Raw genomic sequence first — 24288 nt, forward strand, 5'->3', positions numbered from 1 at the left:
GTAGTCTCAATGTCCACACGGCTGGGGGAGAAGAGAGGCTAGTAGTTTGAAAGGAATGTTTTTAAAAATGTGTGCAAAGATTCATTGTGAGTCATGAGGGTAAAAATAACTGCTTTCATTTTTTTCTATCTTTTATCAGCCAGTCTCTGCATAACTATAATGTCCTTCACAAAACATGCTCTAGTGTTTTTTTCTTAATTTTATTTTTAATTGGAAGATAATTACTCTACAACATTGTAATGGTTTCTGCCATACATCAGCATGAATCAGCCATGGATATACGTATGTCCCCTCTCTCTTAAACCTCCTTCCTATCTCCTCCCTGTCCCACTCCTCTAGGTTATCATATAGCACCAACTTTGGGTTCCCTGCATTAAACAGCAAATTCCCGCTACCTACTTTACATATGCTAATGTATATGTTTCAATACTACTCTCTCAAGTCATCCTACTTTCTCCCTCCTCCACTGTGACTGTAAGTCTGTTGCTTACATCTGAATCTCCTTTGAAACTGCCTCGAAAACAGATCATCAGTACCATCTTTCTAGATTCCATGTATCTGTCAGTATATGATATCTTTGTCTGGTTTACTTCACTTTGTATAATAGGCTCTAGGTTCATCCGCCTCAGTAGCACTGGCTCAAATGCATTCTTTTTTCACAGCTGAGTAATATTCCACTCTATAGCGTTTTTTTAAAAGTAAGTTAACCACCATAATACAAGAACACCCAGAATTTTATTGGGAAGAAAGTCAGTAGGGTAACAGTAACTTCTGTATCTTTAAGAGGGTAGCAAGTCTTCCACTTCCAAATTCAAGAAAGGTGCAAGAATCTCCCGCAGCTCCCACATCCTGCGGCGCCCAAGAATTGTAGGGAGCACCTTTTCAAAGATAAATGTAGCATCAAAAAACAGTATGTAACATGAAAGTCCAGTCAAGGTGAGGACATAAAACATGATGAAAATCCTCAGTGCTCGTTTCCTAGAAGGAAAGAAACACATTTGTGGTTAAGAATATCTGAAGGAGGTAGAGAAGAAACTAGTGGCTACCAGCGGGGAGAGGGCAGATGGGGGGGCAAGATAGGGCTAGAAATTACGAGCCACAAGCTATTATGTACAAAATGAATACGCAACAAGGATATATTGTATAGTACAGGGAAGTGTAGCTATCATTTCATAATAAATGTAAATGCAGTATAATCTATAAAAATATTAAATCACTATGTTGTATAAGTCTGTCCAAGAGTGTTCAACATGTCTGACTCTTTTGCAACCCCACAGACTGCAGTCCATCAGGTACCTCTCTTCATGGGATTTCCCAGGCAAGAGTACTGGAGTGGATTGCCATTTCCTCCTCCAGGGAACCTTCCCGACCCAGGGATTGAACCCGCATCTCCTGCGATCACAGGCAGGTTCTTTACCACTGAGTCACCTTGGAAGCCCCTTTACCTGAAACCAATATGATATTATAAATCAGCTGTACATCAACCAATGAATCAATAGATAGATAAGTAAATAAACAAACAAAAGAACATTCTGAAGAAAATCACACTGATGTGACTCCTGGTTCCTCCATCTGTGTAGCTCTACAGCTTCAAGAAAGTAATTGAACTTCTCTTAACTGCTGTTGATGTCTGCAAAAGAAGGAACTTGGGAGTAGATAGACATAAGCCCATCCTAGGGCTGGCATTGGAATTCTAAGATTCTATAGCCATGAGACAATGAAACCCTGGATACTGTGGAGTTCTTTTCTTTGAAATGCTAGTCTTGCACTCTAGAGGTTACTGCCAACCTTACTTCACTTGTGAGGTACAGGAAGTCTATTTAGGGAGAAATAAGGGCACAGCCAACTAGGTAGATTTTCCTCAGGGTACAAAATACCATGTGACAAGTGAATTCCGCTCTCTTTATCACCAGTTTTATCCCACCACCAGCCATGCCCTTTTTGCATTATATTTATTTGCTTTGAAGTTCTTGCATTATTATCTAATTATAAATGAAATACATGATTAGGGTAGAAGATCTGGAAAATCCAGAAAGACAGACAGAACAAAAGCAATGTCACAGATAATCCAGTTACCTGGAGATAATTACCTTCTATAATCCATTTCAGAAGAGTAAGTCTAGGGCATGGTTAAAGCTAGTTATGCATATATTTTGTGACCCAACTCTTTGAATTCCATGAACCTGAGCCAAGTTTCTTGGCATTATTGCCCCTGGCTATCTCTTGGCAGGTACACAAATAATTGCTTCTACTTCACATATTTATTAAAGAGCCAATGCTCTTAAAATACTCTATTTGGAAGAGGCTTTGATGACGAGCAAAGTGAAGCAGAAATGTCCTGTCCTCCAGGAGCACTAAATCTAGATTTGTTCCTTCTTATGCAAAGAAAAATGACTCACTGCCAACACATACCTAGTAAATAAACACTATCTTCCTAAATTCCAAAATTAATCATATTTGGAAATACTAAGCTGTGACATTTTCCACAAAAACACCACATTAATATTTAAAGAGAAAATAGTTTTTTTTTCTAAATTACAGATAACTTGAAAAACAGAGAAATTAAAGCCTATAATCCTATAACTCTAATATAATCAGTTATTGCTGCCTAGTTTCCAAGTCATGTATGACTCTTCACATCACTACCAGGCTCCTCTGTCCATGGAATTCTCTAGGCAAGAACACTGGAGTTGGTTTTCTTCTCCAGGGGATCTTCCTGACCCAGGGATTGAACCAGTTTCTCCTGCATTGCTGGCAGATATCTTCACTGTCTGAGCCACCAAGGAAGCCCCAACGTCAATTAAAAAAAAAACCAAGAACTTTCCTTGCATAAAATCTTTAATGTTTTCTAAATGTACACATTATATGTGGTCAATAAATAGAAGAAAACTATAAGCTAACTGAGAGATTGGAGATAATACCAGGAAGAGGCCACCCTCTGAGCTAAAAACAGCAAAATTGGTACAGAATAATTGACTTTGTAAGATAAACCTCCTGAAAACAGATAATGTATAAATATGCTTAAATGAAATAGAATGTTTCCAGTTCTTTGAAAGGAGACCTGCAAAAGTCTTAGACAATCTTAACTAGGATGTAATTCTGTGTGTGTGTGCGTGCTCAGTTGTGTCTAATGCTTTGTGACCTCATGGACTGTAACCCCCCAGGCAAATCTGTCTATCAGATTCTCCAGGCAAGAATACTGGAATGGGTTGCCATTTCCTCTTCCAGAGGATCTTTCTGACCCAGGGATTGAATCCATGTCTCCTGGGCCTCATACATTGGCAGGCAGATTCTTTACCACTTGAGACATCTCTGAAGCCAATTACATGATGAAAGATGACCAACTAACCTGGATTGTCTGCCTGTAAAACACAATTAAGTGACAGTGAAAGTCACTCAGTTATGTCCAACACTTTGCGACCCGATGGACTGTCCATGGAATTTTCTAGGCCAGAATACTGGAGTGGGTAGCCTTTCTATTCTCCAGGGGATCTTCCCAACCCAGGGACTGAATCCAGGTCAACTCATTGCAGGCGGATTCTTTACCAGCTGAGCCACAAGGGAAGCCCAAGAATACTGGAGTGGGTAGCCTATTCCTTCTCCAAGGGATCTTCCCAACCAGGAATTGAACTGGGGTTTCCTGACTTGCAGGTGGATTCTTTACCAAATGAGCTATCAGGGAAGCTCATAACACAATTAAGTGATCACCAAATGGCATTCACTTACTCACTTACTTGTCTGTTTTTGAGATATACTTCACATGCCATAAAACTTATTCTTTAAAGTGTACAATTCAGTGGCTTTTAGTTTATTCACAAGATTGTACAACCATCACCACTAATTCCAGAAAATTTTCATCAAAATTCCCCCCTAAAATAGTCATTCCCTATTTTCCACTATCTCTAGGCCTGGTAGCCACAAATCTAGTTTCTGCATACCTGGATTTTCCTAATTTTAATATTTTATAGGAATAAAATGATATAATATGTGGTCTTTGGGGTCTGATTTCTTTCACTTAGCATCATGTTTTCAAGGGTCATTCATGTTGTGGCATGTATAGATACTTTATTGTTTTTCATGGCTGAATAATATTCCATTGTATGGATATACCACATTTTGTTCACCTATTTAATCCATTGAGGAGTGTTTGTATTGTTTCCACTTTTTAGCTATTGTGAATACTCATATACAGGTTTTTATGTGGACATATATTTTCAGTTCTTTGGGTGCATAATACAAGTGGATCATATGGTAGCTTAACATTTTCAGGAACTGTCAAACTGTTTTCCTAAGTGTTTGCACCATTTTACAATCCCACTAACACAATTTTATTTATTTAAAAATATAATAAATTCCTTGATGAAATTCAATCTTACTATAGTCCATTCATTTTGGGGACTCTGTCAGCCTCCAGAGGTCCCTGTTTCTAACTCACCACATTGTAATGTGGGGAGGGGAGCTCTCCTCCAAGGATGATGATGAAGCCTGAAGAAGCAGGGGCTCCCTTTCATCCATGTCCATTTCTTCAGGACTCTGAGGGTCTGGATTCCCTTGCTTTTGGAACATCCCCAACTTTGTATCCAGCAGAGCCATGTCCTTGCAAAAATTCTGGGAACAAAAACAGCAATCATTTTAAAAAAATATTCTCATTGTCTGCCCTTCTCATTGGAAATGATGCCAAGTATCTTTCCTCCAGAACACGTAAAGGGTGTTGCAAATCACACGTGAGTCATGTGTACTCACTGTGTACTCACCTAAGGAAAGAAACTTACACATTCACAGAGTAGTCAGACACAAATATAATTATTCTTTTATGGAATTCAACTATTCAATTTTTTCATCTATGCAAAACATATTTATTTGACTGACTCCACCAGGCACTATTCTAGGATGTGGCAGGTAACAAAATAGACAAGACATGGGCATTCCATTATGCATGTGTTTTTTAACAAAAGGGACAAAGAATTTTATATGTGTTTATAAGGGTTGGGTGGTAAGCAATAAGCAACTAAATGCATATATTCATTAGATATTATAGACTAAAATACATGCTAAAGAGAAAGTAAAAACTGTGAGGACATAGTAGCTGAGGCTTGGTTTTGGGACAGCTCTAGGATAGGTAGGATGATTAAGCACCTCTGAATGGGTGACAGGTTCATTCATTCATTAATTCACAGTTTCACTCATGCATTCACATTTGCCTCAGTATAAACTCTTGTGTGAGAAGTTCAGATGGAGTCATTTTTCTGGCTAGGGGAGATTAGGGGAGGTCTGGGAGATGAGAGGACATCTGAGTTGAGCTTTGAAGAGTGGATAATATGTAGACATGGCGGATAAGCTGCAGATGGAGGAGCTGTAGGAGCAGCCCCAGGATATGAGAGCTTGGAAGTACACCACACCTGTGAGACGTTCTGTCAGCCCAAACAGAAGTTCAGGAGGGGAGAGGAGGGTAGAAGGAGACCAGTGTGTGGGATACACTCAACTTCCAGGGAAAAAAATGACCTCTGTGTGTAGATTAAAATAATTTCATTTGATCATTATTTGAACTTGTGTAACTGCGAAATCTTACCTCTATTCTTGCAATGAGTTTTTCCTTTAATTTATGAGCTTCATCACAAGCATCTTCCTGAAAAGACACCCACAATTTTGGGTAAAATAGAAGTTACATTTTCTGGTTTATACAATAAAATCATACTCATTCTGATACCACTAAGTTGTAGGGAGGCTTCACTGAAACTGACTTTTATTCAGTTAAACCCTTCCTCTTAGAAAAAATTCATCATGCAATCACAATAAATTGCAGAAGGTATCACCACAAGATCAATAAATTGTTTTCAATACTTCAAAGGTATAAATTTTCACAATAGCAGCATATTACAAATAATTTTTTTCTCTATCCACTACTCTCTCCTTGCTTCTTAAACTTTTACCAGGACACTAGTTGAAGAAGCATAGTATGTTTCTGAGAAAATAATAAAACTATATTTTTTCTAAATATTTTAAAATTTACAATATATAAATCGAAGTCTTCATTATGTTTGAATACTTGGGCCTTAGAATTTAGTGAAAGTGCTGTCCACAAAAAGTGTCTTGTTCCTCTTTTCTTCCCATGTATCTCAGTAAGATCAAGACACGGGCTGAAAGCAAATCATCTTCTTCTAAGATGCAAATGCCAATTGCACATATGTCCTGAGTAAATAATGCTTAGAAAAATTTTTAATTAATCATCCCATAATAGACTTGCAGGATATGTTGAAAAGCAGAGCCTTAACTGAAAAAAGAGTGTCCTGTGATTCAAGGAGGTGCCATTTCTGGAAACTAATCCTTAAAAATTACTTGCAAAAAGAAGAAAAGATATGGATTTTTGAGGTATAGTTTATAATTGATTATAAAACCACAAATATCTAACAAAATAAGTTTATTAAATCCAAAAATCAAATCCTGCCTCATATGAACAGTGAAAAAGTAAAAGGACATCTAGTGGCATAGAAAGTTGTTGAAGAAAATGCTAAATGAAAAAGCAAGTTTGAAACTAATATATATAATATTAACTTATTAAAATAATAATATTATCGTATATGTATTAAAACATTTAGAAGAATATAAATATACTAAAATGTTTGCTGTGTTTATTTTTGAGGGTGGTTTTATTTTTCTTTTTATATGCAATATTTTTATAATTTTTAAATTATTAAAATAAGCATGCATTACTTTTGTTAGAAGAAAAAATATTTTTATATTCTCTTTTAGATTTACATTTAATTAGAGGATAATTACTTTACAATGTTGTATTGGTTTCTGTAGTACAACAATATGAATCAGACATAAGTATACATACATCCTCTCCCTCTGAACTTCCCTCCCACCCCATCATCCCACCCCCTAGGCTGTCACAGAGCACCAAGGAGTTGAGCTCCCTTATTACACAGCAACTTCCCACTAGCATCTGTTATACATATGGTAATGTGTATGTTTCAGCGTTTCTCTCTCAATTCTTCGCTCCTTCTTCCCCTGCTGTGTCCAAAAGTCTGCTGTTCTCTATGGCTGTGTCTCTATTCCTGCCCTGAAAATAAGTTCATCAGTACTATAATATTTTTTAATTAGACAGCAAGCACAAGACTCTTTTCATGTGGAAATATGGGTATAAATAATAGTAAGTTCCCTTCTAGGTCTAAAATTCTGAGTCTCTTTCATTGAATTTTGGATTCCATTCACTAAAATTTGAGATTTCTTTGCAGAACTATTTCCCTTCCTTAAAGACATTTTATCATTACCTTGACAAAATTGTTATCCATTTCTCCTATTTGCTTTTTAATTTCCATGATCTTCTCCTTTAAAACAAAAGAGTATAGAACAAAAGTTGTAATGAATGATGTGTGAAACTGAAAAAGAACAAATGGCAATTTTTTAGAAGAATGCTCATTTATGATCAAATAGTCTGAAATTTAATAGAAGCTAGGTTTTCTTGCATCCAGTTCTGGATGCTGATCTGTAAAATCAACATTAAATCAAATCAAAAATATGTCATTAGCCGCATCCTATGTAAGTGGCCATGGAGTTAGGCATTATGCTTGTTGGATATAAGCAATAAGAGTGTTTACCCTCAAACTGCCTATAGAAAATGGATAATCTACACCTTTTTTTTTTCCAAGTTCATTCATCACCAACCCTTGAGTTGTGTGATTTAATTATTTAAAAAGGAGCTGTGAGATAATAATCACATTTTACGCAGCGCTCTAGTAAATATCTTTACACGGTAATTATCAAAGATAATTGTACCAAAGGTAACTGAGATAGGAGTCAGTCTCAGGATGAAAGTTATTTTCATACAGATATTTCAGAAAGCTTTGTGGACTCAACATCAGGCTACTTCAAAGTCCTTTCTTCAGCTTTAAGTTCTCATAAATTTGTTTCTGATGTTGTGTGTGTTTAAATACTTTCACCAATTTCCCCCTCCTCCCCCTTTCATGCTTTGAGTCATTCCATTTATTCATGAGAAATAAATGAGCCAATACGTGTGATGTGTGTGTGTTAGTCATTCAATCGTGTCTGACTCTTTGCGATCCTGTGAACTGTAGCCCTCCAGGTTTCTCTGTCCGTTGAGTTCTCCAGGCAAGAATACTGGAGTAGATTGCCATTCCCTTCTCCAGAGGATCTTCCCAACCCAGGGACTGAACCTTGGTCCCTGCATCACAGGCAGGTTCTTTACCACTTGAGCAACAGGCAAGTTCAATACATGTGATATTACTTATTAATTTACTTCTCCTTGAACTTTCCCACACGTTGCTTTTCGTATAGGTTTTTCTAACAATAGCTCACTTGGTAAAGAATCTTCCTGTGATGCAGGAGACCCCAGTCCAATTCCTGGGTCGGGAAGATCCCCTGGAGAAGGGATAGGCTATCCACTCCAGTATGCTTGGGCTTCCCTTGTGGCTTAGCTGGTAAAGAATCTGCCTTCAATGTGGGAGACCTGGGTTTGATCCCTGGGTTGGGCGTATCCCGTGGAGAATGGAAAGGGTACCCATTCCAGTATTCTGGCCTGGAGAATCCCATGGGTCCCAAAGAGTTGGACACAACTGAGCGACTTGCACTTCACTTTCACTTTTTCCTTCACCAGAGTAAACCTAAAGCTGTTCTTAGGACTTTGCTTCTGTAACAACTGTATTTAAAGCCCCTTACTTATTATATTACTGCATTTGTTTTTACACAGCCTTTTCCATCAGTCTTTAGTCTTAGGACAGAGTTGTGTCAATTTTTAAAGTCACGTTTACTGAGGTATAATTCACATAGCGTGAAACTTATCTTTTAAAAGCATCACTGTATGCACTGTATGTCACTGGTATGCAATCGCCACTGCAGCCCTACAGCAAGATACGGAATATTTCCATCACACCCCAAACTGCTTTGAGTTCCTTTATCCAGCCTTTCCCCACTGTAGCCAGTGACCACTAGTCTATTTTTCATTACTATGGTTTTGCCTTTTTCAGAAATGGGATCATGAAGTATGTAATCTTCCAAGTGTGGCTTCTTTCACTTAGCATCATGCACTGGAGATTTAGATATGTTGTTGGGTGATTAAGAAATCTTTTTAATCTCTGAATAACATTCCATTATTTAGTACATACCACAGTTTATCCACTCACCAGTTGGTGCATATTTGGGCTGTTTCTAGTTTTCAAGTCTGTGCTCATATTTTTAGAGTGTATACAAAGCTGTATATTTCCAGGATATATAATGTTTCCCTTTAACATATTCAGGCCTTCCCTGGTGGCTCAGATGGTAAAGCGTCTGCCTACAATGCAGGAGATCATGGTTCCATCCCTGGGTCGGGAAGATACTCTGAAGAAGGAAATGGCAACACACTCCACTGCTCTTGCCTGGAAAATCCCATGGACGGAGGAGCCTGGTAGGCTATAGTCTATGGGGTCACAAAGAGTCGCACATGACTGTGCGACTTCACTTTCACTTAACATATTCATGATGCCTTCCTTTTTCATATTTTTTTTACATTTGAAAAATATGTCTGTTTAATTTTATTTATTTATTTATGTTTCTAGGTTATTTTTAAATATCTTATACTAGAGAATAGTTGATTTACAATGTTGTGTTAGTTTCAGGTGTACAGCAAATGATTCAGTTATGCACATATCCATTCCTTTTTGGATTCTTTTCCCTTTTCATATTATCCCAAGCCCACGTTGATTTGTCTTTTTAATCACACTGTCATTTGTCTCTGTGCTTTTTTTCTCTCTTCATTCTTTTGATATCCATCCCTCCCTGTCCTTTCCTAGGGTGAACCCACATTTCTGTATTTTCTGAATTTTGGAGGAAATTTTTTAAGGGGAAAAATGTTTCTTGGCCTTGTCCTCTTCCCTTTCTTCATAGTTTTCAATTTCCAAAGCCCTAGATAGTGGAAAAAAAAAAAAAGCTGACTTTCCAACTAGCAAAAAATGAAGTTGCTACATCAAAATTTTGCATTAAGCCATAGTTAAAGCCGTTTTTTCCCTTGTTGAAAAATCTGTACATGGCTTTTAATATGTGAGAGGTCTAAACAAATATTACTTTCTACTATAAAAGAGGCATTTTTCTCTTTCTTTCGAAATCCTACTTAATTTAAATTTGGCTTGAACTAAAGCAGAAGCTGGCAATTTCAGTAAAAAAAAAAAAATGTAGTTAGACACAGATTTTCTCCATTTTTAGAGACTGTTCTTCAAATGCCTGAAGTTTATTAGAGAAGAAAAACTACCAGCCAGGGCTCTGAAAGTTATTTATTATCCAAAGTTGGTCACTACTTTTCTAATATTTTATGACTCTTAAGAAGGGAAAAGTAAACCTCTCTCAGAAAAGAATCTCTAAGAAATGCAAGGAGACAAAAGCAATAAGAAAGCTTTAGATATTGTGAAAACTGACATAAGAATTCTTCATGAAGGCGTGAAAGACAAACACAAATCTGTCTCTTGTGTTCTAGGGATGCAGTTCTTCACAAATATATATTTCATGTTTTTCTCTGTACTGGTAGGTGTTGGGATACAGATATTAAGATGAGAACTTTTCTCTCAAGGGACTCTTCATTATTTTAAGTGGCATCAAGATGAAAACCTGCCAAATTTGACTGAGTTTCTAGGTAGAACAGAAAAGTCGAGCTTTTTTGTGTGTTGTTAGAGAATAGAAATGGTGGTACCCAGGCAAAATGTGCTCATAACTGACCACCAGATCCAGCATACCAGGGATCAAACCTGTGTTCTCTACAGTAGAGGCTTAGAGTCTTAATCACCAGACTGACAGGGAAATCCCTTTAATTCTTGTTCAGTTCAGTTCAGTTCACTCGCTCATTCATGTCTGACTCTTTGCGACCCTATGAATTGCAGCACGCCAGGCCTCCCTGTCCATCACCAACTCCCGGAGTTTACTCAAACTCATGTCCATCGAGTCGGTGATGATATCATCCATCTCATCCTCTGTCGTCCCCTTCTCCTCCTGCCCCCAATCCCTCCCAGCATCAGGGTCTTTTCCAATGAGTCAACTCTTCGCCTGACGTGGCCAAAGCATTTTACTTTCAGGTTCAACATCAGTGCTGCCAGTGAACACCTAGGACTGATCTCCTTTAGGATGGACTGATTGGATCTTCTTGCAGTCCAAGGGACTCTCAAGAGTCTTCTCCAACACCACAGTTCAAAAGCATCAGTTCTTCAGTGCTCAGCATTCTTCACAGTCCAACTCTCACATCCATAGGTGACCACTGGAAAAACCATAGCCTTGACTAGATGGACCTTTGTTGCCAAAGTAATGTCTCTGCTTTTCAATATGCTATCTAGGTTGGTCATGACTTTCCTTTCAAGGAGTAAGCATCTTTTAATTTCATGGCTGCAATCACCATCTACAGTGATTTTGGAGCCTAAAAAAATAAAGGCTGACACTGTTTCCACTGTTTCCCCATCTATGGCCCGTGAAGTGATGGAACCAGATGCCCTGATCTTCATTTTTTGAATGTTGAGCTTTAAGCCATTTTTTCACTCTCCTCTTTCACTTTCATCAAGAGGCTTTTTAGCTCCTCTTCACTTTCTGCCATAAGGATGGTGTCATCTGCATATCTGAGGTTATTGACACTTCTCCCAGCAATCGTGATTCCAGCTTGTGCTTTTTCCAGCCCTGCGTTTCTCATGATGTACACTGCATAGAAGTTAAATAAGCAGGGTGACAATATACAGCCTTGACGTACTCCTTTTCCTATTTGGAAGCAGTCTGTTGTTCCATGTCCAGTTCTAACTGTTGCTTCCTGGCCTGCATATAGGTTTCTCAAGAGGCAGGTCAGGTGGTCTGGTATTCCCATCTCTTGAAGAATTTTCCACAGTTTATTGTGATCCACACAGTCAAAGGCTTTGGCATAGTCAATAAAGCACAAATAGATGTTTTTCTGGAACTCTCTTGCTTTTTCCATGATCCAGCGGATGTTGGCAATTTGATTTCTGGTTCCTCTGCCTTTTCTAAAACCAGCTTGAACATCTGGAAGTTCACAGTTCACGTATTGCTGAAGCCTGTCTTGGAGAATTTTGAGCATTACTTTACTAGCGTGTGAGATGAGCGCAATTGTGCGGTAGTTTGAGCATTCTTTAGCATTGCCTTTCTTTGGGATTGGAATGAAAACTGACCTTTTCCAGTCCTGTGGCCACTGCTGAGTTTTCCAAACTTGTTGGCATATTGAGTGCAGCACTTTCACAGCATCATCTTTCAGGATTTGAAATAATTCTTGTTATGACATGTTAAACAACAGATGGTGTGGGAAGAGGTTACAGAGTCCCCACAACCTCCCCATTTTTTTCCCAAGCCTTCAGCTTACCTCCATGTTTAGCCCCTGATCAGAGTCAAGGTCCTGGTGTGATTCCAGCTTTTCAATTTGGCCCTCCAGGGATATAACCTCACTTAATAAGCTGCAAACAGACCAAGAGAGGGACTTAGTTCTGTGGCTTAAGAAAAATCCCCAATGGATAATCTTTTTTGATCTTGAAAGATCGCTTCTGACCTTTCAAAAATGAAATCCTATTTCTATATAAGGGGGACTCTTGGGTGGTAATTGTGTTGGAATGGGAAGTCATAAATACAGTTCAAGAAAGTAAAAAACATACTAAGTTATCTAGATAATTGTAAAGAAGTGTAGTCCTAACTGGATATAGAAGCAGAAATGTAAAATGCACTTATAACTGGTAAGGTCTGAATGAGCTCTGTCATTAATATTAATACCAATATCCATTTCTTGGTTTTAATGATACCATTGGTATCATTGGTAAAGTACCAACTCATTGGTTTTGAGTTGGACAAGATGCTATGATTCTGAAGGTTGAAGGAAGGGTGCATGGGGTTATGCTACATATTTCTTTGAAAATTCCTGTGAATTTGCAATTATTTCAAAATATATATAAGAAAATATTATTAATAAATTTATACCAATAAATTAGATAATTTAGAGGAAAAAGGCAAGTTCCTTAAAAGATACATTCTACTACTGAAATATTCTCAAGAGCTAGGTAGCCTGTGCAGCCCTTTGATCCTATACTATATCATTTTAAAAAATTAAATTTGTAGTTAAAATCTTGCCATGGTGAAATCTCCAGGCAATATGGCTTCACTGGTGAATTCAACTAAACAGTTAAAAGAAATTATGCCAGTTTTACACAAACTCATCCAGAAAATAGATAACTGTACAAAAGCATCCCAATTTTTTCTATGATACTAAATATAAGTTTTTTTGATACTAAACATAATTCTGATACTAACACTAGACATTATAAAAAAGCAAAACACAGGTCAATATCTCTCATTAACATACACATTAAAGATCCATTTTAGTAAGCTGAATTCAACAACAAATAAAAAGGATAATATGACCAGGTGGTATTTATTCTGGGAATTTAAGGCTGGTTCAGCATTCAAAAATCAATCATTATAATTCACCATATCAAGAGATTTATAAACGAACAAAAAACATGATTAATCCCAGCTGCAGCAAAAGCTATTGAAAAAATTCAGTATCATTCCTGATTTTAAAAACAACTCAGTAAACTATAAACAGAAGAAATCGTCTCAATCTGAGAAAGAGCAATTTAAAAACAAACAAACAAAAGCCCAGATAATATCACATTTAATGCTCTTGCTCTTCCTGTAAGACTGAGAACTAGGTAAGTACATCTGCTATCTGCTGTCACTCCTATTCAACATCACACTAGAAGTTCTAGCCAATATAATAAGGCAACAAAAGAAAGTGAAAGGAATACAGATTGGAAAGGAAGATAGAAAGCTGTTTCTATTTGCTGATGACATAATTATCTATGTGAAAAATTTCAAATAATCTGTAAAGACTATTAAAAATAATAAATGAGCTTAGCAAGGTCACAATGGAAAGTCAAATAAAAAATATTAGCTGTATTTCTATGTACTAGCTATTAACAATAATTCTGGGGGGCTCCAAAATCACTGCACATGGTGATCCCAGCCATGAAATTAAAAGGCGCTTACTCCTTGGAAGGAAAGTTATCACCAACCTAGATAACATATAAAAACCAGAGACATTACCTTGCCAACAAAGGTCCGTCTAGTCAAGGCTATGGTTTTTCCTGTGGTCATGTATGGATGTGAGAGTTGGACTGTGAAGAAAGCTGAGCACTGAAGAATTGATTCTTTGAACTGTGGTGTTGGAGAAGACTCTTGAGAGTCCCTCGGACTGCAAGGAGATCCAACCAGTCCATTCTGAAGGAGATCAGTCCTGGGTGTTCATTGAAAGGACTTATGCTGAAGCTGATACTCCAGTATTCTGGCCACCTCATGTGAAGTGTTGACTCATTGGAAAAGACCCTGATGCTGGGAGGGATTAGGGGCAGGAGGAGAAGGGGATAACAGAGGATGAGATGGCTGATGTCATCACCGACTTGATGGACATGAGTTTGGGTAACATCCGGGAGTTGGTGATGGACAGGGAGGCCTGGCATGCTGCAATTCATGGTCACAAAGAGTCAGACACAACTGAGCGACTGAATTGAACTGAACTAAACTGAACAATAAGAAACTGAAAATTTTAAAGTACCATTTATAAGAGAACCAAAAGATGAAATAGATTTAAATCTAAAAAAATGTTAAATATCTGTACACCGAACACTCCACAACACTGACGAAAGAAATCAAAGAACTAAATAGAGAGAAATACTCTATTCATGAATCAGAAGAGTTGATATTGCTAAAATATTAATTATTCTCAAATATATCTATGAATTAATGGTAGTTTCAATCAAAATCACAGCAAGATTGACAGGTTGATTGTAAAATCTACATGGAAAAGCAGACAAGAAAAAGTAGAATAGCTAAAACAATTTTGAAAAACTAAAACAAAAATTAATGACCTACTATAACAGGGAACTCTGCTCAATATTCTGTAATAACCTAAATGGGGAAAGAATTTGAAAAAGAATAGATACATGTATGTGTGCCTGCATGCCAAGTTGTTTCAGTCCTGCCCGACTTTTTGTGACCTTATTGGCTGTAGCTGGCCAGGTTCCTCTGTCCATGGGATTCTCCAGGCAAGAGTACTGGAGTGGGTTGCCATTTCCTCCTCCAGGGGATCCTCCCGACCCAGGGATCGAATCCACACCTCCTGCATTGCAGATGGATTCTTTACCACTGAGCCACTGAGGTAGCCCCCTAGATATATGTATGCTGCTGCCAAGTCGTTTCAGTCATGTCTGACTCTGTGTGACCCCATAGACGGCAGCCCACCAGGCTTCCCCATCCCTGGGATTCTCCAGGCAAGAACACTGGAGTGGGTTACCATTTCCTTCTCCAATGCATGAAAGTGAAAAGCAAAAGTGAAGTCGCTCAGTCCTGTCCGACTCTTAGCGATCCCACAGACTGCAGCCTACCAGGCTCCTCCGTCCATGGGATTTTCCAGGCAAGAGTACTGGAGTGGGGTGTATATGTATATCTAAATCACTTTGCTACACACCTGAAACTGACACACATTAATACTCTTAACTAATAATAGTTAGCTAATAATTAGTTATTAACTAATAACAAATAGTTCAGTTCAGTCGCTCAGTCGTGTCTGACTCTTTGTGATCCCATGAATCGCAGCACACCAGGCCTCCCTGTCCATCACCAACTCCCGGAGTTCACTCAGACTCACATCCATCGAGTCAGTGATGCCATCCAGCCATCTCATCCTCTGTTGTCCCCTTCTCCTCCTGCCCCCAATCCCTCCCAGCATCAGAGTCTTTTCCAGTGAGTCAACTCTTCGCATTACTCCATTTCCTTAGAAGAAATGGAATAGCCCTCATAGTCAACAAAAGAGTCCAAAATGCAGTTGCTGCTGCTGCTGCTAAGTCGCTTCAGTCATGTCCGACTCTGTGCAACCCCATAGATGGCAGCCCACCAGGCTCCCCCATCCCTGGGATTCTCCAGGCAAGAACACTGGAGTGGGTTGCCATTTCCTTCTCCACCAAAATGCAGTACTTGGGTGCAATCTCAAAAACGACAGAATGATCTCTGTTTGTTTCCAAGGCAAATCATTCAATATCACAATAATCCAAGCCTATGCCCCAACCACTAATGCCGAAGAAGTTGAAGTTGAACAGTTCTATGAAGACCTACAAGACTTACAACTAACACTCAAAAAAGATGTCCCGTTCATCATAGGGAACTGGAATGCAGATCTAGGAAGTCAAGAAATATTTGGAGTAACAGGCGAGTTTGGTCTTGGAGTCCAAAATGAAACAGGGCAAAGGCTAACAGAGTTTTGCCAAGAAAATGCACTGGTCATAGCAACAACACAAGAGAAGACTCTACACACGGACATCACCAGATGGTCAATATCAAAATCAGATTGATTATATTCTTTGCAGCCAAAGATGGAGAAGCTCTATACAGTCAGCAAACAAAATCTGTGGATCAGATCTTGAACTCCTTATTGCCAAATTTAGACTTAAATTGAAGAAAGTAAGGAAAACCACTAGACTATTCAGTTCAGTTCAGTTCAGTTCAGTCACTCAGTCATGTCCGACTCTTTGCGACCCCATGAATTGCAGCACGCCAGGCCTCCCTGTCCATTACCAACTCCCGGAGCTCACCCAAACTCACATCCATCAAGTCGGTGATGTCATCCAGCCATCTCACCCTCTGTCATCCCCTTCTCCTCCTGCCCCCAATCCCTCCCAGCATCAGGGTCTTTTCCAATGAGTCAACTCTTTGCATGAGCTGGCCAAAGTATTGCAGTTTCAGCTTTAGCACTAGTCCTTCCAAAGAACACCCAGGACTGATCTCCCTTAGAATGGACTGGTTGGATCTCCTTGCAGTCTGAGGGACTCTCAAGAGTCTTCTACAACACCACAGTTCAAAAGCATCAATTCTTCAGCACTCAGCTTTCTTTACACTCCAACTTTCACATCCATACATGACCACTGGAAAAACCATAGCCTTGACTAGATGGACCTTTGTTGACAAAGTAATGTCTCTGCTTTTCAATACGCTATCTAGATTGGTCATAACTTTCCTTCCAAGGAGTAAGCGTCTTTTAATTTCATGGCTGCAATCACCATCTGCAGTGATTTTGGAGCCCCCCAAAATAAAGTCTGACACTGTTTCCACTGTTTCCCCATTCAGGCATGATCTAAATCAAATTCTTGATGATTATACAGTGGAAATGACAAATAGATTCAAGGGATTAGATCTGATAGAGTGCCTGAAGAACTATGGATACAGGTTTGTGACATTGTACAGGAGGCAGTGATCAAGACCATACCCAAGAAAAGGAAATACAAAAAGGAAAAATGGTTGTCTGATGAGGCCTTCCAAATAGTGGAGAAAAGAAGAGATAAAAAAGGCAAAGGAGAAAAGGAAAGATAATGCTCATCTGAATGCATAGTTCCAAATACAGGCAAAGAGAGATAAGAAAGCCTTCCTTAGTGTTCAAGGCAAAAGATAGAGGAAAACAATAGAATGGGAAAGACTAGAGATCTCTTCAAGAAAACTAGAGATACCAAGGGAACATTTCATGCAAAGATGGGTACAATAAATGGTATAGAACTAACAGAAACAGAAGATATTAAGAAGAGGGAGGAATACACAGAACAATATAAAAAAGATCTTCATTACCCAGATAACCACAATGGTATGATCACTCACCTAGAGCCAGACATCCTGAAATGTGAAGTCAAGCGGGCCTTAGGAAGCATCACTATGAACAAATCTAGTGGAGGTGATAGAATTCCAGTTGAGCTAGTTGCTTTTGAGATCACATAAACTGTATCCCACTAAAGGACAGGCTCCTCTGTCCCTGGGATTATCCAGGCCAGCTTCTGGAGTGGGTTGCCAGGTCCATCTAAAGGGGATCTCCCTACCCGGAGATTGAAGCCACATCCCCGGCACTGGCAGGCAGATTCTTCACTACTGAGCCACCAGGGTAGACCCAAGTGAATGTTTAAAGTGTCTTTATTAATGATTGCTAAAAAAAATTTAATATGTCTCAGTTAGTGAAAGAATAAATTGTAGCACATTTATATAAGGGAATACTGTTCAGCAACAAAAAGGAACAAATTATTGATGTGTACAACATGGATGAATCTCAAATTACATTCTTTATACTAAGGAAAGATGGTTGACTCAAAAGGGTGCATACTATGTAATTCCACTGCGGTGACATTCTAGAATAGGCAGAACTGTACAGACAGAGAATAGATGAGTGGTCACTAGCAGCCTGGGGAGAGGTGTTAACTATAAAAGAGTATGAGGGATGTGAGGAGTGATGAAAGTGTTCTTTATCTTCACTGTGGTGGCTAAACAATAGTATGCATTTTTCAAACCTTGCAGACCTGTACAATAAAAGATATAATTTTACAGTATGTAAATTATAACTTAGTTTTTAAAATGGGAAAAAAGTTTTTGGCCATACCACACAGTTTGTGAGATCTTCGTTTTCCAACTAGGGATTGAACCCATGCCCTCTGCAGTGAAAGCGTGGAGTCCTAACCTCTGGACCAGCAGGGAATCCAAGTTTGAATTAATAAAACACAGACTCTTTTAAAATCCAAATATTATTCATGCTCTGGAAGAAAAAGGGGGGTACCTTGAATAGGATAGTCAGAAAACTGATACAGAGATGTTTAGCTAAAGGGAAATGGCAACCCACTCCAGTACTCTTGCCTGGAGAATCTCATGGACAGAGAAGCCTGGTAGGCTACAGCCCATGGGGTTGCAAAGAGTCGGACACGACTGAGCAACTTCACAATGGTGATGTTTAACTGAATATAAAGAAGATGTTTACCTACCTGAAAGGCAAAGAAACATGTAGAAGAGTAGCCCTGCAGTAGGAAAGAGTTTGGAATGTGGTAGGAAGATTCAGAAGGCCAGAGGGATTTATTTTTTTAAATAGCTTCCATTTATTAATTGCTATTACATATCAGGCACTGTATTAAATGCTTTACATATGGCATTTTGTTTAATACCCACAATAAACCAATGAGGTGGCTATCATTACTTCTTTATAGATGAGAAAAGTCAAGGCTTAAAAAAACAGTTTATTAACCTGTCCAAGAAAGGTCAATATCAAGATTCAAACCTGGGTTCCTCTGACTCCAAAGCCCAGTCTCTATGCCAGTGACTGCATAAATAACAACTTTATCATTTCTGTTTCATCTTGAAACTTCTAACCTGAATTCAGATATGCATTTTCAAGTACACTTTAACAGTTTTTTCATGCATACTGGTTGGATTCCTTTGAACAATACTGGATAAAACTCAAAGATCACTGAAAACCTCGGTATGTCCTTTTGATAACTGTTAATGTGGCTTCAAGGAGAGAATCTCTGAGGGCAGTCTTTTCCTTGAGAGAAGAGAGAGCAAAGATGCAGATAACTTTGATGTAGGCTTCAGGATTCTGTGACATGACTTTTAATTCTAAGGCTTTATGCTTCCCGGGTCTTCGCAGATGGCACTAGTGGTAAAGAATGCACCTGTCAATGCAGGAGACATAGAGACGCAGGTTCAGTCCCTGGGTTGGGAAGATGCTCTGGAGGAGGAAATGGCAACCCACTCCAGGATTCTTGTCTGGAGAATCCCATGGACAGAGGAGCCTGGTGGGCTGCAGTCCATAGGGTCGCAAAGAGTTGGACACAACTGAAGTGACTTAGCACATATACTTTGTATCCTAAAGATTTAACCCACCTTAAACCTGTAGTTTCATACATTTCTGAAGCTATGGAACTTTTCATTATTTTCTGACCCACCCCGACACCCTACAATTACCTCTTCACTGTGTTTTCTGTTAGGCTTATTTCTTGTAAAATATTTTTAATTTTCTCCATCCAGCCTATGTGATCAGCTCCAAGTTCTTTCACTTGTAGACCCATCCGTGTATTCCAGCAGTTAAGCTGAAAGAACATGCTCTCCTGACTCCTACAGAGATATGATTGTGATCAGTTTTAAGGTAGAAAGTGTGAAACATCTCACAAAGCCTGAAACCCTCTTTCTATGGGTGGCAAATAAGTCTGCTTATTCATTTTCTGTCACCAAAATAGGCCAGGTAGGCACTTAGGCTTTAAGAAAGGAGTTTGGACATTTATTTAATACCCATTTTAACAGACTTTTCTAAGGATGGAGAAAATAAAGTATGTTTTATATTAAGTAAACAATGTAAATATATTTTTAATTTTCCTGTGTGGAATGAATGTTAAGTGTTGATTTCAGGATGGTGGTTACATCTGGGTGAAGGAGAAGAAGTTATATTAATACATAGGGAAAAGGTCCATAACGATTCAATCATACATTTTTAATAATAGTCACAATATTTTTCATCTCTAGAAAATTACCTAAGAGTGATGAGATGTGTAAGTCCAGGGTCCAGAGAACAGCATGGAAAGAGAACCCGATGGTCTCCCTATGTCCCTCTTCGTCGTTCTTGCTGGAATAGGTAGGTAGATACTTGTGCATGTGATTGCTTTGTGGTTCAAGACATGTACTGATTTAAAATCTTCTAAGCTTTCCATAACCTCTCTGCTAAGTTTCATTCTCCCCTCCACAAAACACTACTCAGTGTTCCCTCTTGCATTTGCCAAGGCTTACTGTTCAAGGATGTTCTCCTCTGAAAACTGCAAAGATGTGGATCCTTGGGGATCTTCATGTTGAATGTGATCTCTTTCTTGCTCATCCTGTTCACTCTGCAGGTCCTGGCCATGCCCAGCCTTCAGCTCCAACTTATCCTGATAAAGATCATGAAGGGAGCAAACCAGACCAGAAGGGTTATCACAAGAGGTGGTGGCCCCGCTATTGTACCCCTGCCCTCATTACCCTTTCTGAGGCTGGAGTCCTCTGATGCATTTGTGAGGTAGGCTGACATCCCCTCTGCTCTGTGAAAGAGGAAGGCTGGGGCAGGAATGTGGAGGGTAGGGAGAACAGATCAGCCTCTTATTGATATACCTGTACAGATCATTGCCCAAGTCAATAGGAACAGCATTCACCTACCTCTACAAATTGCTTTTCAGCACATCATCCTTTAAATGACAGCCCTGACATGGATAAATGTGGGTACTGAAATTCGCTAGGCCATTCATTCATATTTAGTGATTTGGCCAAGGTCACATGATGCAGTGAGTTAAGTGATGAACCCCGAAAGATATGTCCATGTCTTAATACTAGGTCCCCTGAGAATGTGACCTTGTTTGGAAAAAAGGGTCTTTGCAGATGTAATGAAGTTAATAATGATCTTGAGATGAGATTAGCTTGGATTACCGGGGTGGATCCTAAATCCTATGATGAGTGTCCTAATGAGGAACAGAGGAGGAGAAGACATAGACAGAGAAACTCATGTGGAGATGGAGGCACATTGTAGTTTATGCAGCCACACACTGAGGAATGCCTAGAGTCACCAAAACCTGGAAGAGGAATGGAAAAATTCTCCCCAAAAGCCTTCAGAGGAAGTGTTGTCTCGCTGACCCCTTGATTTTGGATTGTTGGCCTCCAAAACTATGACAGAATACATTTTTTTGTATGTGTGGCTTTAAACCGCCAAGTCTAATTTGTTATAGCTACCACAAGAAACCAATTCATATGGCTGATAAGTATACGGACTAGAGCTTGAACTAGGTTTTCTGCTTCCCAACCCATGGCTCTTTTCACTGTATCTAGGATTTGGGTTCAGATTAAGGAATACGTAGTTCCTACCTCTGGTACTTTCACAACCCAGTGGCGCCTCACCAGAGAGGAAGGATTATTGCCACATTTACAGATGGAGAAACCAAGGCTAGATTTTACAAGTATGATGTGACTCCACTATCTCTTAGCTACCTCTTTGTAAACAAAAGGCATCCACAGTTTCAATTTCTTTCCACTAAATCTTTGGCCAGAATATTCAAAAGCAGCAGAAACACTGATGTAGAGAAAGACAACCACATTGGGAAGCAGAGAACCAGAGGTCTAAGTTTTGTTCTACTGCTGTGAGTGTTGAACAAGCCACTTAACCACCATAAAGCTCAGCTTCCTAGCCTAGTAAGAAAATTGGGCCAGACCATCTCTAGAGTTCTATGTCCAATAATCTCTGAGACATTTCATATCTTCATCAGTCATTTTACTGTAGTGGTGAATATATCACAAACAAGTCAAAAGGCAAGAAATAGAAATAAAAAGAGTTTTTAAAAAAAATCTACAGGACTAGGACTTCCCTGATGGTCCTGTGGTTAGGACTTTCCCTTCTAATGTAGAGAGTATGAATTCAATCCCTGGTCAGGGAGTTAGGATCCCACAGGCCTCATGGCCAAAAAACCCAAAGCATAAAACAGGGGCAATATTGTAACAAATTCAATAAGGACTTTAAAAATAAATAAATAAAATCTATAGGACTAAATAAAACCTGCAGGACTAAACACATAAAGAAATCTGTGTGTTTTTAAAATAACAGACTAAATGTTGCATAAAATATACAGTCTAAGGGCTTCCCTCATAGTTCAGTTGGTAAAGAATCTGCTTGCAATGCAGGAAACCCAGGTTTGATTCCTGGGTTGTGAAGATCATCTGGAGCAGGAAACGGCAATCCACTCCAGTATTCTTGCCTGGAAAATCCCATGGAGAGAGGAACCTGGCGGGCTACAATTCATGAGGGTCACAGGAGTCGAACATGACTTAGCGACTAAACCAACGGCATTGAAAGTGAAAGTGAAAGTTGCTCAGTCGTGTTCAACTCTTTGAGATTCCGAGGACTATACGGTCCATTGAATTCTCCAGGCCAGAATACTGAAGTGGGTAGCCTTTCCCTTCTCCAGGTGATCTTCCTTACCCAGGGATCAAACCCAGGTCTCCCGCATTGCAGGCGGATTCTTTACCAGCTGAGCCACAAGGGAAGCTATAAGACATTACTTTCCATTTATGTGCAGCTTTTGGAAGAGCTCATATTCCTCGGAAAATGAAAAATGGAACTCATCATATTTCCCCTCAACTTGTCCAGTTCCCCCTTCTTGTATATGGCCCCCCATTCATCCAAATGTCTCTGTCTGAAGACTGGAAGAAGTCCTTGAATTGTCATGGGAGACATTCTTTTCCCTTCTCGTTACCCATTTCACATCCGCTTAGTATAGTATCCACTAATGCTACTTATCTTTTCAGTCGGTGTCCTTGCATCTCTGTTCATGGCATCCCGGTTGGGGCCCTATCTCAAGTCCTCATCAGTTCCTGACTCCTCTTGGTGTCCTGGCTTCCTGCCTGCATCCTGCTCTATCCTGGCCTCAGCATCCTGCCTGCCTGCTTGCCTGTCATGCCTTTTCCTGCACCCTTCCTCTCTCACAACACTGTTTCCCTTTGACTCCTTTATCCTTGCATGTGCTATGCCTTCTTTCTGAAATGCTTTTCTCCTCTCTAGATCATCCTTCAAAACTCAGTTGTCATATCCCCAGTCTTAAGCTCTCCCTCCTGTATCCTTCATTAGCACATCTGCTACTTCTAGGGTGGATTTTTTCGTACACACCCTTGTTCATGCCTGAGTCCCTCCTAGTGTGTGAGCTCACTGAAGGGAAAGAATTTATATATAATATCCTAGCACATTTGTTGTTCAGTCACTCAGTCCTGTCCAACTCTTTGCGAGCCCATGGACTGCAGGACGCCAGGCTTCCCTGTCCTTCACCATCTTCCGGAGCTTGCTCAAACTCATGTCTATTGAATCGATGATGCCATCCAACCATCTCATCCTCTGTCATCCCCTTCTCCTAACACATAGTGGATGCTCAATAAGTGGTTATAGAAATACATTCTGTTTGTGAGAGATGCAAACAAAAGCAGGAAATAGGAAAGTCTGTTCACTGACCTGGCATCCGAAATCGGCACTATGTATAGCATTGTCAGGGACTGAAAATGGGAAGCCAGTGCAAAATATTCATTTCTAAGTGTTTTAGGGGGCTTTGATGGTTAGACATTGCAGCTTTGGCAGTCTACTAAAAAGCCTATTTTGTTAATTAAAACAACAACTGATCTTATTTTGCTCCTTTTAACTCTTTGTCCATTTCCTGAAAGTGTCCTTTAAATCTTTCTCTTATAAAAGACAAATGTAAGATTATGCAAAGTAGAGACTTTCTGGTTTGCTTTCAGAGAATAAAAGGAAAAGATTTCTTCCTCAAGAAGTCATATATTTGTCCTTTTTCAGCACAGAGCTAAATTTATTAATAATTATTTGTTAATTATGTGACTGCATGTAATTTATTTTTCTATAATTAAAAGATTTTCCATATAAATAAATGAACATAAAGAAATATAATCATAAATAAAAAATATATT

At 39.1% G+C, this 24288-nt stretch overlaps 1 protein-coding gene across 1 annotated transcript in view; it reads right to left on the reverse strand.

Annotated features, from left to right (window-relative positions):
* Positions 1-779: 779 nt before the first annotated feature.
* The window catches only part of SMCO2 (single-pass membrane protein with coiled-coil domains 2), a 39343-nt gene continuing 15834 nt past the window's right edge, over positions 780-24288 (reverse strand). Inside the window, exons 3-8 of the mRNA XM_068971496.1 lie at positions 20596-20726; positions 19780-19929; positions 12334-12428; positions 5570-5622; positions 4436-4608; positions 780-978 (exon numbers count right to left, since the gene is read on the reverse strand). Of these exons, the coding sequence (XP_068827597.1) occupies positions 780-978; positions 4436-4608; positions 5570-5622; positions 12334-12428; positions 19780-19929; positions 20596-20726 (801 nt within the window). The remainder of the gene's footprint in view (positions 979-4435; positions 4609-5569; positions 5623-12333; positions 12429-19779; positions 19930-20595; positions 20727-24288) is intronic.

This window comes from Capricornis sumatraensis, chromosome 4 (genome assembly GCF_032405125.1).
Source record: "Capricornis sumatraensis isolate serow.1 chromosome 4, serow.2, whole genome shotgun sequence".
NCBI lineage: Eukaryota > Metazoa > Chordata > Mammalia > Artiodactyla > Bovidae > Capricornis > Capricornis sumatraensis.